At 40.3% G+C, this 16,486-nt stretch overlaps 1 protein-coding gene across 8 annotated transcripts in view; it reads right to left on the bottom strand.

Moving 5' to 3' along the window:
• Positions 1-16,162, bottom strand: part of LOC103152111 (FERM, RhoGEF and pleckstrin domain-containing protein 1-like) — a 35,696-nt gene extending 19,534 nt beyond the window's left edge. For all 8 annotated transcript variants that reach the window (XR_001658685.1, XM_016660887.1, XM_016660890.1 and 5 more), the window contains exon 1: positions 15,931-16,162. Coding sequence is in view for 7 of the 8 variants with exons in the window: in XM_016660887.1 (XP_016516373.1) it covers positions 15,931-16,104 (174 nt within the window). In the remaining variant the exon portion in view is untranslated. The remainder of the gene's footprint in view (positions 1-15,930) is intronic.
• Positions 16,163-16,486: the final 324 nt, after the last annotated feature.

The following is a 16,486-nucleotide window of genomic DNA, read 5'->3' as shown; positions in this document are numbered from 1 at the left end:
AGCGCATCCTGACAGAAAGCAGCTGACCTCTGACCTGGATGTGAAGTGCAGACTCTTCTTTTTGATCGAACAAAGACGTGGAAGCCAGTTTGTTCTTGTTTTAAGGTTGTGACCCGACTACACAGAGAACTGCTTTTCAGACATCCACGTGTTTCTGCTGCTGACTACAGCACTGAAATGCTGTTCAGTCATTAATATAACTACCATATTTTCTGGACTTCAAGTCCCAGTGGTGAAAAAATGAGTCACAAAGAGGAAAAAACAAGTCGCAGGTCCAGCCAAACTATGGAAAAAAAAATCTGCGACTTAGTCTGGAAAATACGATATAAATGAGCCTTTGAGCGTTCAGAGACTTTTCATGAATCAAATTTAGCTCCATTCTTGAGGAATTAAAACTGAATTGAAAACATTTGCTGTCCGATTCAGTGGCATAATGAAAATAACATGTTATAGTATTTACAAAAGATTTAAGCTGTACTAACAGCTCTATTAAAGCACGGGAACGTCCACCATTCAGGAAGAAAACGGGTTTGGTACAAACTGACACCAAAAGCTGAAGCCTGTTTGAAAGTGCTGGTTGAATCTGGCGCCGTTATCTACGGTGAATCAGGCGTAGTATGAACATGGGCTGAAATGCCAATCATCAAGGAAGAAGCCATTACTCTAAAAGCAACATAAAAAGTTAGTTTAAAGGTTGTGAATTAGGTGGCAGCATCATGTTTTGGTTCAGGAGGGACTGGTGCATTTCGTTATCCTTAAGATTAGCCAATAGAAATATTATTGGTCGAAAACCAGACGAGTTTAATCCAATTTAATTCCAGTTAAATTGGATTAAACATCTTTATTTCACCAGAAATGGACGATAAATGTCAGAATTTCCAACCAGGATAAAAACTAAAGGAAAAAACCAACAACGCTGCAGCTTAATAAGAATATATGAACAGGATTATTCCAAACAACTCTAATTATGTAATTGTTAGTTGTGACAAGTCCGACCACAGCCACGGTGCATCAGAGCAGCCCCGGGCGCGCCGCGAGCCAAGTCTGTCACCATCTGGCCTCCGCATGTCGAGGTGAGTGTGTGTTCAGTCTGTCTGCAGGGAAACACCCACACACTCCACATCCAGCTATTCACCAAGCACGACACACACATTTACTGGCTCTAGCTGCAGGCTGATATCAAGGAAACATCAGGATTGTGTGACGCTCTCCGAGAACGTCTTTATTATCCGACTGACAGATGCTGCCGTTTGGACGGGATTTAGGTCTGGGTGGTGGTAATCTTCGCCTTAAGGCGGTTAAGACGGGACAAAAAGGGAGGAAGTAGGAAAACAGAAGAGAGGAGGACGGCTTACATGGCAAGAAAGCAGTCAAAAATAATCCTTCACTGCTCTTCTCCTTTCTACCTACGTCTATAAACACGTTAGTCCGGTTTACTGTATTGATTTCTCTCTGCTTCTGTCTCCTTCACTGTGAGCTGAGCTGTTTCCTCTTCAGACGGCCTTCATTAGCAAACCAATCTCCTCCAACAAGACGTCCAACTTCAACAACAAAAGCTCCAGGTTTTCTGCCGTGCAGAACCGCGTTGGGCTGGGAGGAGGCGCAGGCGCCCGACCCAAAAAGCACACAGCTCTGATGGAAACACTCGGCCAGATTTGGATCCCACTGACAAGCGTGAGAGTGAAAACGCAGAGTTTGGAAACACAGATGTAAAGAGAGATCTCAACACTGAGTTCTGGTTTTTGTTTTCTGCTGTTAGAATATCAGGTTGAAGAGAGAAATTTGCTTATTTGCAGATTTTTCTATAAAGCACATATAAAATATTCCAAAGAAAAAGCAGCTGAAATAGCACTGGCTGGCATTGCAAAGCAGCCAATCCATTCATCTTCCTTGGTGCTGATTGGCTGAACCCCTAAAAGTGGTAGCGGTAGTGCTAAGACGGTTTCCACTGTGCACAACATAGATTTGGCTTAATTGCTGCTCTGATTGTGTTGTTCTTTCAGCAAACCGGCTTTTTTGAGTCTGTATGCTCCAGTTAACGATGAAACAATCACTAAGTTAGTCGATTATTTCAGCCCCAGACAGAAAGGAGGCAAATTGAGAGATTTGCCTTCTGGTTTACCAAAACTACCGAGCATCAAACTACGGGCCGCTTGTGCCATAATGCATCAATAAACCCGATAAATAAAAGTTTAGAACTGTCTCTGCATTTGATAAGTTCTTCTTAAAATTAAATAATATTGAACATCTTTTCACATCCATCAATCCCTCCAGAATTTCTCAAAAAAACATTTTGTGATTCTTTGCAATAAAAATCAAAACTTTTCTGGTGCTAATTTAGAAATATTTGCAAGAAATGTTGCAATATTTGTGCTTAGGTCTGATAATAAATTTGACTTTTTATTACTCGCAAATAAGTGTAGAAGTAAAACGTACTGCCACCTGCAGGTGGGAGTTGGCGTCACCATTTTTCAGGAAAATTTTGAATGAACTCCGTTATGCACAAGCACAAAAAAAAAGACCTGATTTGTTGATTTTGAGTTCATTTCCATGATAAATGAGGCGAGTGCTGGGATTAGTTTAGATTTTGATCAAATTTAGGACAAAAATACTGAGCTCCTGTGTTAATAAAAAGTCAGATTATTATTGAATATCATTAACCCGATTTCTTATCTTCTTGATCTCCAATTCATCACCGTCACTGAGGTTAAGCAGGCAGATGACCCACAGTAAAAGAACTGCATCATCTGCAAAAGGTGAGAGCTTCATGTTAAGACACCCTTTAGCTTGGAGAATAGGCCATTTCCTCCACTTACAGCTAACCTTTCTTCAGTAACTAAAGACAGAAAACGAGAAATAGATCCATTACCACACTCAAGTAACATTACACGCTGGAATGCATGTGGGAAAATAGGCCAGAAACTCAAATCCAGTTATACCAACACAGGTTTCATGAACCTGGTGGGTTTTATCTTCCAGCTGCCAGAAAATGTCAACACATTCAGTTTTCTTCCTTCGGCTGGCAGCGGCTCATCTGAAAGGCTGCAGCAAACCTGTTTGTCGTTAAGTTTTCTGTCCACACAGCGAGCTGGTAGTCATAAGAAAAAACTGGATCTAATCTGAACAGTCTGTGAGGGGAAAATAAAAAAATAAAAAAAAAACAACAAAAAAGGTGAGAGCTGAAGTGCTGAGAAGTGAGGAAAGCAGAATCCCAAACAGCTCTGCTGCAAACAACAGACAGTAGCTGGCAGGAACTGGACCAAACTTGGCCGAGACAGCGGTGAAAGTAAAGTTTGAACTCTTCAGATGTGGCTAGCGAGAGCCAGCATTTAGCCCGCTTCATGACAGCCTAAGTTTTGGGCATATTTAGCAACACCAAATTCCAACGTTTGCTGACAAAACAAATTGTTTTGTTTACCATCACGCTGCATGCTTTCACCCGTTCGCCCTGCAGTTTCACATGTGGGAACTGAAAGAGAGAAGTGGAGAGAAGAACAAAACCCTCTCTTTCTGCTACATGAAACCCTGAAATATGGGCTTAATTTGGATCAGTCTGACCTTTTGTTTTCTCTTGAATGTACAGACTTTGGGTTTAAAGAACATGCAAAAAGCCAACCATGACTGAATTGTAGGAATCTTGACCACAGTCTGTAGATTTTATTTCATTTTGCAGGGTAGCATCTCTGTTAATCTCTTCAATGAAGAAATTAAAGTCTTCACATTTAAAACGCTCTTAATTAGGTTCCTGTCTCTTTAAGAGAATTCAGTCTGCTCCGATTGGTCTGCTAAATGGAAAAAAAGCTTTATGGTAGTAAAAATTAACTTGTAATGTGGTTAACGAATAATTAGGTTTCAACAATAAGTTGGAAAACCAATTCACTTCAGTGTGGAAGCTGGTACAAAGTAAAGAAGACTCAAAATTAGCTACATTCAGTATTAATGAGTAGTTTAAAAACTGAAGTTAGTGGAATAAAAAGCTATTTGAAAGGAATCCATGTTTTCTTCAACATCTTTGTGGTTCATTCAAGTTGTTGTGGAGCAAAAGCAAGACTTCCAGCAGATAACAGGAAGGCTAACGAAGCTCCGCGGTTTCATCTTTTTGAGCTTTTTGGGAGAGTTACATTCACAACATATGCAGATACATTGTTTATTTAGTGAAGTTAGCCACAACAATTGCTAATATAACATGCTACGGCTAGTTTAAATTGTAAACTGTTTTGTCTCAAAACAGGAGAATCCTTCTTTCCTGATTTTTCTCTTACCTTCTGCTAAATGTTCAACCTTTTTCCATCATAAAACAAAATAGATTGGGAGAGAATTTAATTTTTTTTAAAGAATACACACTGAGACCGCTGCTTTAGAGATGCTAGCCATGCTAACAGCTAAATGATGCCATGCAACAACCTTCTGCTAACAAATAATAATGCGATGGTAAACAAACAAATAATGAGCTCCAAACTCCGAGCAGGAAGGCAATAAAATATATTTTTTGTGTTATTTTTATATAATTTCATATTATAGTTGTTAAAAAGAAACTGGGCAAAAACTGGTATCAGAAAGGTCAAAGCTATAAAAGAAAAGTGGGAGGTTCTGGTGACTCAACCTCTGGTATTTTCAATGGGAAAAATCATTGAGCTGCATTTATATGACAATAAATGAAGAATAAACTCAACAGGCAACTGTTCAGCCTTTTCCCATGACCCTCTCTTGGCAGCTTTTTCAGAAAAATGAGGATCTTCAAGAGGTTAAAACAAAGCAGAAATTAACTGCTATAAATTTTTAGTGTGGGTTATTTTAAGGTTGACAAATACAAGCGATTTTATCTGTTTGCTGGATCCGCTCAGCAGACGGAGAGCAGATTGGTCCCTGCTGAGCACAGACTGAGGTCCTTTCACTTTGAATCACAATCAGTCCTTTCAGCAGCTTCTATCAATGAGGCCTTCTTACCCAGCCAAAACCTCACAGACACACACACGCACACACACACTTCTAATCACATTTTTACTGTGCAAGACTCAGATAAAGTGTTTTTTTTTCTTCTTCTTCTTCTTCCTGGATTTGTTTGCGGTAAAATATTCCAGGTAGAGGCCAACGTGCCTGCATACACAGAAGCAGAGTCTGGATAAAACAGCTGACATGTGGGGGCCGTGTCCAGCTCCCAGAGCTGGGTTTATGGGCCGAACTCGCCTCTTCTCAGATAATTATAAAGTCGAGACAAGAGCCTTAATGAGCAGCTGTCCTTCTGCATAACAAATAACTCGGCTCAAAATAGCTGCAAACGTCGTTTCTCTCCGTTTACCTTCCACAACATGACTCAGGCCTGATTCTCACAGCAAATCAGACGGCGGAGTATATCAGAGTCCGTAATGGACACAAACTGCTTAGTAAGTTGGATTAATGAGAGTTTGCTTGTGTGCCCCCTTCACTTCCTCCTGAGTCATTCTGTCGCGGCTTCATTCACGGCCTCTAACCATGAAAGAAACATGCCAGGAAGCTGTCAGCGTGGCCGACTCTCTGCAGAATCAGCTGCCAGCTCCAACGCTGACAGATACACTTCCTCTCCCTTTAACCCAGAACTTCTCATGTGATCCAGTCAGCGCCTCGCCAAGCTGGAGAGAGGCATGTCAGAGTGAATCACTTACTGTTTTTCTACTATCCTCCCCACATGAGGCCCCACCGGGCCCAGCAGCTAACACAACATTCACTTATTCAACTTACTTTAGTTTCTGCCTTTGATCTCATCTCTGCTCTTAAAGGATATCGCTTTACAGCTTTATAAAAATACATACAGCAGTATGAAAATAAATGGTTACTAGGAAGTTAATATTTCTACTGAGGGAAAGAATTAAATATGACATGGATGGACGGATGGACCGGAAAAAAGATGGATGGACGGATGGATGCAGAATGAAGTAAAACAACCAAAACATTCAATTTTCCCATCTTTATCCACATCAGGAAATAAATCAGATTCTGAACTTTTCCAGGTTTTGTGGGAAACCTGGAAAAGTTTCCTACAAAAAGTTTCCCTCGGTCTGTGGGGAAACCGAGGGAATAAACTGGAAAGCAGCAGGTCTCCACATTATAGAGCAACATCACTACAACAATCAGTGGTGCAACAATAATAATATAAAGAACCATCTGATTGGCTGTAGGACTCAAACACTAGGCGGTTCTCACTCTGCAGGGCAATAAGATATGGAGAATCCTGCTTGTAGAAAGTTTCCAAATATTCTTCATTCATCGTTTCTTTCACAGCGGGAAATATTTAGAAAAGCACCCAAGTTTCCTTTAGTCTGTAATGTCATCCAGTTTGAACAACTGGAACAAAAGAGGAGGAAATGTGAGGAGAAATGAGCAGAGGTCCTGAGAAGCTGAGGCTGGTGATGTTTGTGTTTTGTTCCCTTCATGGTCAGCTTCATCATGAAACTTCATACCACAGAACATGCTGCGTCCTGCTGCGTCCTGCTGCTTCCTGCTGCTGAACTGCGTCAGCAGACCTGAAGCATCAACACAGGAAGCTCAGCTCAGGTTACAAACATGCAGAAGAAGACTAGCAGGGTTCAAGAGGTCAGATTATCCCAGACTCAATTTCCCAGAGTTCAGTGGGCTCCAGCCTCAGATTTAAACCCACAACGGTACGGTTGACCATAATATTTATGAAAATATTCATAGTGGAGAGAATTTAAATGTAGGAGGGAGGAAGAAACTAAAAAAGGAAAGAAGGGCGTGCGTGCGTATGTATGGAAGGAAGGAAGGAAAGGAGGAAGTAAGCCCAGATAAAAAGGAAGTAAGGAAATAAGAAAAGGAAGCAAACACAGATAAAAATAAAGGAAGGAACGAAGCCCGGAAGAAAGCGAGGAAAGAAGAAAGAAAGAAATGAAAAAACCCATATGGATGGAAGGAAGTGGCTAGCAGGAAAGAGCAGAAGGAAAGAAAGAAGGAGAACAGAACAAACAAACAAAAGAGGAAGGAAGGAAGGAAGGAAGGAACCCTGAATGAAAGACATTGAAGGAAAGAATGGAAGTAGGACACTATGAAGGGCACTGAGACTGGAGGTAGCAAATTAGGAAGGTAGGAAAGAGGACATATAGAATAAAGGACACAAGGTAGCAATGAAGGACAAGAGAGAGGAAAGAAAAATGCAGGTATGAATGAAAGAAGGAAGGAGGACACATGGTTCTCCTTCCTGCCACTGGTTGGTGTAAACAGAATAACAAACCGTCATCAACACCCGTATTTCCTACCAACAAATCATTCACAGGTTTTTACTTTTCAGATGTTTACTTCCTGGTTCTGTCTGTGCAACCGTTTCAAAACAAACATTGCGGATAAATGGTCCGTAAGAGCCAGATGAGATATGAATGACTTTTAAACATTTAGAAAGTGGTGTAAAGTTATGAAGAAGTTCAAGTTTGGAGGGAATAAACACCAAGTTCGACAGATGAGAGAGAAAACCAAATGAAACTGGAGTTAAATTGTTTGACCATAACGATCCGAACCAAACCACAAAATTAGTTTCAAAGTGGTTTAAGAACAACAAACTCAATATTTGGAGTGAAAAGGTGTTTGTGAGAAATACCTGCATATAAAAAGCTGCTTACTAAGACTACAGCTTGGTGTAAACTGTACAGTTTCCCATAAAGAACAACAGGACAGCAGGGAGACGGTTTCTTTATTCCTCCACCAATCACATCCTCACACACATCACATTATGCTAAACAGCTTAACTCAACAAAGGGAGTCGCACAAACACATCTAAGAGAAAAAAAAAGCAGCATGTTGGCAAATACCTGCCACTTCTTGGAAATTAAGTTCACAAACCTGCTGATGGGGGGCTGCAGCAACGACGGCGATGTGTGTGCGTGTGTGTGTGCGTGTGCGTGTGCGTGTGTGTGTGTGTGTGTGTGTGGATGCTACGGTCTGCAGCGCGCCCCTGGTAGACTATTAAACCGAGCAGCAGAGGGGAATACATGCACAGCTCCAAAGCATAAAAAGGTAATTAGCATCTTGTGTAGTTTGATGGTGGGTGTGTCTGAACTACGCCTTGTGGAAAAATCTGGCACAGAAACGGCCTCCGGGTTTCCTTCTGGGATGGAAATAACAACCTGCAGCCGTTTCTAAAGCTTCATCTCGAATGTCCGCTTGATTTTTTTTAGTGTAGTAAGAGATTGTGAGCACAATTTAAAAAAACAATGAATGAAGCAAAAGCTTACAAAGATCTGCAAATCTGAGTCACAGCAGGAGGTTCTGGTTTCGCAGCTGCAGCTGATTAGCAGAGGAAACGTTAGGATGTAGAAATGTCAGATTTTCAAATTAAAATGAGATTCTGTAACTGGAGTAAAGCTGTACTAATGATTATTTTAGTGATCGATTACTATATGACTATTAATCTGATAAAAAAAAGGCACATTGTGCAGATTTTACATTGAAGAACTTAAACCGTTTTTATACAGTATTAGCAATACAATATGCAAACAATTACTGTTTTAGAGAAAATAAACACTTTATTGCCTAAAATGTAATATTTACTTTCTTGAATGTGTGCAAAGGATGCATCTGCAGCTAAAAAAAATAAAAACATCAACATGTGAAACGCTCAGACTCTTCTGCTTGACTTGACATAAAAACAGCAGAGCTGATCTGATCATTTATTGATTAAACAATTAAAACAATTAATAATTACACAGCAAAAGGAGATTTATATATTTTTTATTTTTAAGGAATTTGAACCAGGAGAAGCTAAAACTGCTTTGACTAGAACGTATTTACAAACAAATTGTTTTTTAATCATAAATTCAAAATGTATGTGTATATCTTTACACTTTTGGCCTAATTGCTGCTCTGATGAGTTTGTTTTTTACTCTATGCACTCCAGTTAATCAATTACTAAATTAGCTGACGATTATGCCAATAATCGATTCATGATGATTAATCATTTCAGCTCTAAACTGAAGGAATTCCTATCCAGCTTCATGCTGCGGATTGGAACGAGAATGACAAAAAAAAGTTTTTAATCAGAGGAAAAAAAAACCCCAGAGAAGACAAAGATGGCTGAAAGCTGAATCTACTTTTCCCTCCTAAACATCTCAGTCAGAGCTGCATTCCAACGCCAGTTTCTCAGAGGATCGACTCAGCAGGGCTGCAGAAAAACACAAAGTCTTCTGGAAAACGTCCCGGAGGAGACGAGGAGGCAGCAAGCACAGAGATGAACACTGAGAACAGAACAATACGCCAGAATGATTGCAGTTTTAGTGCATGCAATCCGATCCAAGTTGCACTGATTGGACATTATATTTCAAGTCATGCATTCACGTTCTGCATAATCTGTCATATAATTGGCGGAGGTGGAAAGATCCTCAAACGCAGATAAAACTGAATCATTTTGAGCCTTTTTGATCTTGTGCAGCTCTTTAACTTTAAAAAGTCCCGACTTGAAGACTGGCGTGATTGCAGAGCCTTTATAGTATTTAGAAAGCGTTTGAAGTTTCCAATTAATTTCAATGTCATCCATGTGGAAACGGTTCGCAATTGCTCCAAGACTTATACTCAGCATTCCTTTTGTTTTGTTTTAATTTTCTGGAAGGCGGGGAAAACCCTGACGGAGCCTGAACGCTCCCCCCGCCCCCCCCGTCGTCAAAATGAAGATTTACAGCAGCAGTGACTAATAAGACGGAGCTCTGTCTGTCGGGAGACATTTAGAGGAGAAGACGACCTCAGCCAGAATTTCACAAATGAGTTTGGCATCGTCCCCAGTTCGCCTGGCGCTCATTTCAAGGTTTCTACCAAACAGATAAAACCACAGTGAAAACTCCACCACAAGTCCACCTCTACAGCTGCAGAAAGCTGCACTAAAACAACATTTGTAATGCACAATAACGACAAAATTGGTTTGGCGGTTTTGTGTGAGAAGGGCACAGTGATTGCTGATGAACTTCTTCAGCGAGGCCCAAATTCACTGCAGTGCAGGAAAAAAAAAAAAAGGACTGCAGCCAAGCGGAGCAGCCAGTGTTTGCTCATTCACTGGCTTCTGTGGGAGTCGGATGTGTGTCTCTTTTTCCACCACAAAGGGCTCAGAACCACGTCTCCTTTCTGTCCTCCACTGGGCCTCTATGCATTTGGTTTCTGCTCCCATTTACAAACAATCTCAGCAATCATCTCTGTCCATCGGGGACAACTTTTCACTTTCCAGCAGTAATCTGCCATTTCTTTTTTCCAACCAAGAGGGAAGCATCATCTGTGTCTCTTTGATCTCAGAGATTAAAAAAAAAAAAACAGAGCGAGAAGATTTTTAAAGTCTGGATTTAGCAAAGATATGAAATGCAAGGTAACTTATTCCCTTAAACATAAAAACAATTTTAAAATGCATTTTTTACCCACAGGAATGAGAAACCCAAGACCAGCCGTTACATAATGACGCACAGTCACTCAGAATAAATGAAAATAAAAACTGGCCTGTGTTTTTACACCATTTCTGTCTCCCAACAATAAAAAACAAACTATAATACAAGCTGCTAGTGTTTGTAGCTAGCAAGCTAATGTAGCTGTCATTAATTCAGAGTTAGCATGTTAATGTTAGACTACCAACATTTTAAAAGGCCTGATTAATGAAGCTTTGTTGTAATAAACTGAGAACATACAAATTACTCGTTGCTAGTAGCTAATAATGCTAAACATACACAAGACACTACATAATGTCAAAGTAGACTTTTCATTTTGTACTTATTATTTTGAATATTGATCAAATATGTTTAGCACTTAAGACATAATAGGCGTTTATGTTCTAAGAAAAATAATATGAAGAGTTTAAAACTTGTTTGTTTTTTGTCTTTGTAATGACTGTCAGCATCTTTATACTGTCCACTCCTTCGGTATATGGGACAGTTTTCTTCTCATTACTGTGAATTTATAATCATACTGATAAATTATTTTGTAAATTCATATTTGTTTTCACTTCTAAACACTGTATTTATGTTAAGTCCTCCTCGACTTAACATAAATACAGTTTACCGCAAATTTTTTGGATTAACCAATTAATGATTGAATAGCAAAACGTGCCAACAAAACAGGATTTTTTTTTGTATAGTTTTGACTTAATTGGCCCTAAAATTGACTTTTGTGAGTCTCTATAAAATGACTAAATTTTAATCAATTTTTCAATAATTGATTCACCATGATTCATCGTTTCAGCCCTAATTTTTAGAACCTAAACAACAAGGAGAACCTTTACAAGGAGCCTATCTATGTGGGCACTTTAGTCTCCTTTGCAATAAAACAAAGATTTCAGCATTTAGACCGATTACAATAAAAACGATTAATGTTTACTGCTGCCTCTGTCCAATGGGACCATAAGGCAGCGTTGTAGCTCCCTTCATTTTTAGCCTCTGCATTCGGTCCCCAGACAGCAGGCAGCACAAAGGCCCATCAATTTCAAATGTCAGCGGCGTGTGTGTTCGTGTGCGCCTTGCTGCGGTGAGACATGTCAGGGGACTTGTCTGTTATTTATCATAACCCCAGAGTGTCGCTAGGTTATCAAATGATGTCCATGGAGCAGATCTGTCATCCTAATCCTTGTAGCCCTCCCCCAACACACACACCTCTATCACACACCTAAAGCCACTCCTCTTCATCTCACTCCTGCTGTCAGATGGTGTGCCTTTAAAGCCTCTGATATCCACTGAGAAAGTCAATCACAGACAGCAGATATTGGATGATCTTACAGGGATTAGGGTCAAGTCAACATGGAGGACAAAACAGGAAAAAAGGAAGAGATGAAACGAGTAAAAAAATAAAATAAAATCATGTTTATCAGAAGAAAACAAAAGGCCAGGTGGTGTAGAGAGGGAACGTGGCTCCATATGTGCTGGTTTGAAGCCTGCAAGGCGACATGTGGGTAAATGGGATTTCCTAGTGAGGGGAGGTGAACGGGGGCTTAAAGCAGCTCAACTGATCTCCAGGGAATCAGGAGGATTTGATGTTAGTCAGCACAAGTCCAAGGAGGAATATGAACGCACAATCTGTTGATTTTTAACGGAGATGCTTGATTAAAACACGCAGAAAAGTAAAAATAGAAGTGCAGCAGGCAACCAAAGAAGGGATAAAAACAGCAGAGTTACAGTCTGAATGGTTTTCATTCATGCTGCGTTGCACAGAACCGGATGCAACGCAGAGCAAATGGCTAAAACTGATTCTTAATTAGCCGCCCTGCTTCAGCTGCAGCCTGTTAGCAGTCACAGTGTACAACCCCTCATGTGAGCTGCTAACACCTGCTTTCATAGTTTCCATTAGTGGCAGCATGAAGAGCAACAGTGTTTATAGTGGAAACAATCTCACTGAGGTGGATGTGAGCACAAAGAGCAACTCCTATCTGGACTTAATTATTTAGCAGGTGGGAGTGATCGCTGCCTCCATTTTTCATTAATAATGGAGCCACAGGCTGCGTCTGCATGTGCTGACGTCTTAATATGGAGCTAAAATGTTTAACTGCACCTTCAATTATTCAATATTCATTAAAGAAATCAGGTTTAATACGAGCAAGCAGCAGTGGAAATATTCCAGAGTTCATTTTAAGAAATTAATATACGAAAGAAATGTAAATTTGTTGAAAACTATTTATATGATGGGCAAAGACAAGCAAAGGGAAGAAAAAAGGACAAGACAGGAAGGACATGATGAAGGAAACAGAGGAAGTGGGGATAAAAGGAAAGGAAGAAGGGAAAGATAGATGGAAATGGAGAGATGGAGGGAATTAAAGAAAAGGGAACAAGGAAGGAAACGATGGACGGACAAAAATGAAGAAAATAAGGTAATAAAAATGAGAGAAAATAAGGAAAGAAAAGAATGAATGAATGAATGAATGAATGAATGAATGAAGAGACAAAGAAGGAAATAGGGAAGGAAAGTAAAGAAAGAAGGGTGGAACAAACAAAGGAAGGAAGGAAAAAAGTAATGAATGAAAAAGACAGAACAGAGGACATCAGGAAGGAGGAAAGGAAGTAAAAAAGGGGATGCAGGAAGATATGAAAAAAATTAGACAAAAAAGAAGGAACAATCAGGAGAAAAATGAAAGGAGGATAAAAAGGAGGGGAAAAAGTAAGAAAAAAATGAAAGGAAGAAAAGGACAAAGGAACAAACGGGATGAAAGGAAGGAAATAAGGATGCAATGGAGAGAAAGAAGGAAAATCACAGGACAAAATAATCACAATGGGAGAAAAAACGACGACAACAAAGAGGAAGAGAGAAAGGAAGGTCACAGAGAACAAAGAGAGACAGGAAACGTTTGAATAAACAAATGAAACCAGAACAACGATGAGAGCAAATCTCTGAACGGTTTTCATGGGCGGAGAGGTGAACGTAAACAACAGAATATCAAACAAATCATCCGTTCTGAACCCACGATGAAGCATTCACACCCTCAGACACACACTAACTGATGGTGATGAAAGTAAAAGTGGTCCAAAATGGATTGCTGCTGCTGTGCGGCGCCCTGCTGAGGTCCAGAGATAACTGGCTGGTTAATGAGCTCCAACTCTGAGGAGAAAAATGCCCGTTGAAAGCCAACGCTGGAGGCTTATCTCCTGATTCACACAGGAGAATTCACCTACTGCGCAAAACACACCGCAAGGCGCCGCAGCAGGAAAAGACAGATTAGGTGAAACAAGCCGAAAACACAATGGAGACTTTATTTCACCAAATTCATTAAGTACCAAAAACAGCCGTCATTTATGAGGTGGGATCCCTTTGAGCTGAGGCTTCCTGTGGTTCCTGGTGCCACTGCAGAGAAACAACCACCAAGCTTAAACCAGGTGTTTAAATTCACATCACTAAACCTTTCAGGTCAGTTTGGATTACCAAATACCTCTTTTGCTTCCCAAATGTGAAAAAACAAGTAGTTTGCATGAATTTTCTTAGTATTTGATAACATTTAGCTGTAGTCTGGCTATTTAAGTTGCTTTTGGAGTAACGGCTTCTTCCTTCCTGAGCGGCTTTTCAGTTAGACCAGGAGTCAAGTCAGTCCACCAATGCAGGAACAGTTTACAGTGTTAATTTGATTATCTATAGCGTGAAATGCTACTGGATGTTTGCTTTAGAGTGCTAAGTTATTAGTTAATGTGTTCTGTCAGACTGAAAAATTCACTTAAACTAATGACCAAGTTTTAGTCGTTAGCTTAGCATTGGACATCGTCTAAAGCAGACGACAATCTTATAACTTTACCAAGTGAAAAAGACTTAAAGTTAGCCATTTTGAAATGTTTGGGTGTTGAAAGTGAACATTTACTGTGACTCTTTACAGCAGTCAGACCCACTGTACTGTTCACCTAAGAAACCAGGACAAAATGGGTAAAAACTACAAAAAATTCAAACTATTAAATGCTTTAGAGGCATTAAAATGATTCCATGGGATCAGGGTTTTCTAAAAATCTGAAATTCTCTTCAAAAGAGCCACTGATCCATCTCCTAAACCTGTGTGTTCTGGTTGTAATTTATCAAAAAGTATGAGTGGATTAAGTTGGGGACTGGAGAATGATCAGGATTCCTCTCTGCTGGACAGCCGCTGCTCTGCAGAGCACCACAAGCTTCTTGTTTTAACCTAACAAGCAAAGGCATATATTTAGGATTTAAAACTGCATTCAAAAAAAGATGCAGACCAAATTCCTGCCTAACTGTCCTCTCATCCACAGACACGTCCTCAGGCAGCAGCCGCATCGCATTCTTGGCATTTTTGCTAAAAGCCAATTATGGCTTCCCAGACCGGCAGCTCAACAAGCCAGCGGATTCTCTCCTCATTAACATCACAAATAAGAACAACAAAAAAATCCCCTCAAATCTGTGCTGATAATACACCAGCTGGATTTTCCAAAAGGCATGCAAGCCCTGGAGCAGGAACACACTCAGTGTCGGCTCACTGCAAGACGTTAAACCAGAAATTCAAGGAAACGACACACTGACACACTGCAGTGTGGGATCAATTGCAGAGATACGAGCAGAACTGTTGTGCAAGGACGTTTTACATGCTCCAGCTAGATTCAAAACACATGCAAACGCTGCAAAATGCAAACATGACACAGTTTTAGAGGTGACTCAGCCATAAAGGCAGACAGATGGTACGGAGAAAAGGTGCTGGAGCATGTTTGGAGGAACTGGGTGGGCTAAATCAAATTCCTGCTGGTGGTGGACAGAGAGCTGACTGAGTCAGGGTCTGTAGGTGTGGTGTGTTTAAACAGGAAGTGGGCTTTGCTCCAATTTCCTGTGTATCTCCAGGAAGTGGGGATCTTAGTCTGGGCTCAAAGGTAAGCAGGGCATTCATAGCGAGTTGCCTTTAAACAACAAGTTTAACAGGAAATGAAGGAAATAAAGGGAAACATGTGCATTTCAGGTGTGGACATGAATGTCTCAACAGATAAATAAAAGAGAAAGGATTCAAAAGACAAAAAGGAGTGGCAGGTCAGGATCTAAAGCTGTAAAATCATAGTCATGGATTCTGTCTGAAACAGGTAAGAAAATCAAAATTTCAAGCATTTTTTTTGAAGATTTATCGTCACAAACCAACTAAAAGAAGTCCATAACATGGAACTGAGCAAATGTCATGCATGGTTTCAAAAATCTTGGTAACTAAAATCTGAAAAGTGGAAGTAAAACGTACCATGTTGTAAAAATACTCCTAAAAGTACATTATTTAAAAAAAAAAAAGTTGTTCAAGTAAATGTAACTACTTACAACCCAACTCTGCCTTCAAGATGTTTACTCCAATATGGTGTGCTGGGTTTTATTTAGGGGTATCATCCAGAGTCCAACATAAACATCACACTTTCCATATTAATAAATGTAAAGATATTTTTAAGTTTCAGCCTTTTTGTGTTGCATAAAACAGTGAAGTTGGTGGTTAAGATGCAAAGTGAAGTATTCCATTAAAAAAAAAGTATCACTCACGGATATCTGGAAGACCTCCTGCGTGTCATCGAGCATCTGAACCCGAATGGAAACCTGCCGTCCCGGGGGCTGGACCGGAGGACGCATGCCGGGCTCCAGGGTGGACACCCCGAAGCTTTCCGGGGCGCCCAGCCGCTGTCCGGCAGTGGAGGGCCTCTCGGTCAGTTCAGACATGGTGATGGGCTTTCAAACGGCAGCAGGGACCGACGTTCACGTCTGGTAGAGAGAAAGAGGATGGAAGCATTGCTCAGATGCAAATAGCTGATTTATTAAAAACCCGAGATTTGCATTGCATCAAGATGGCCGACCTCTTTCCATAAAATTACTGATTACATTTTTTTCAAGCACATCATTATATTTGAATGTTTTTATGTGAATTGTGTTAAATTACTGGCTGAATACACGAGATTTTAGTTTTCTCACATTGCTACAACTTATCACGATTGTCACTACAGCTTTTCTGTCATATTAGCTTAGCCTTCGTAGCAAAACTGTCATTTTTGGTTTAGCAGTCGACGGTACTCCGCCATGCAGCTCAGTTGGATGACCGCTATTA

This window comes from Poecilia formosa, unplaced genomic scaffold (genome assembly GCF_000485575.1).
Source record: "Poecilia formosa unplaced genomic scaffold, Poecilia_formosa-5.1.2 Scaffold301, whole genome shotgun sequence".
NCBI lineage: Eukaryota > Metazoa > Chordata > Actinopteri > Cyprinodontiformes > Poeciliidae > Poecilia > Poecilia formosa.
Note: the sequence above shows the minus strand (reverse complement) of the source record. Positions and strands in the feature narration are given on the sequence as shown.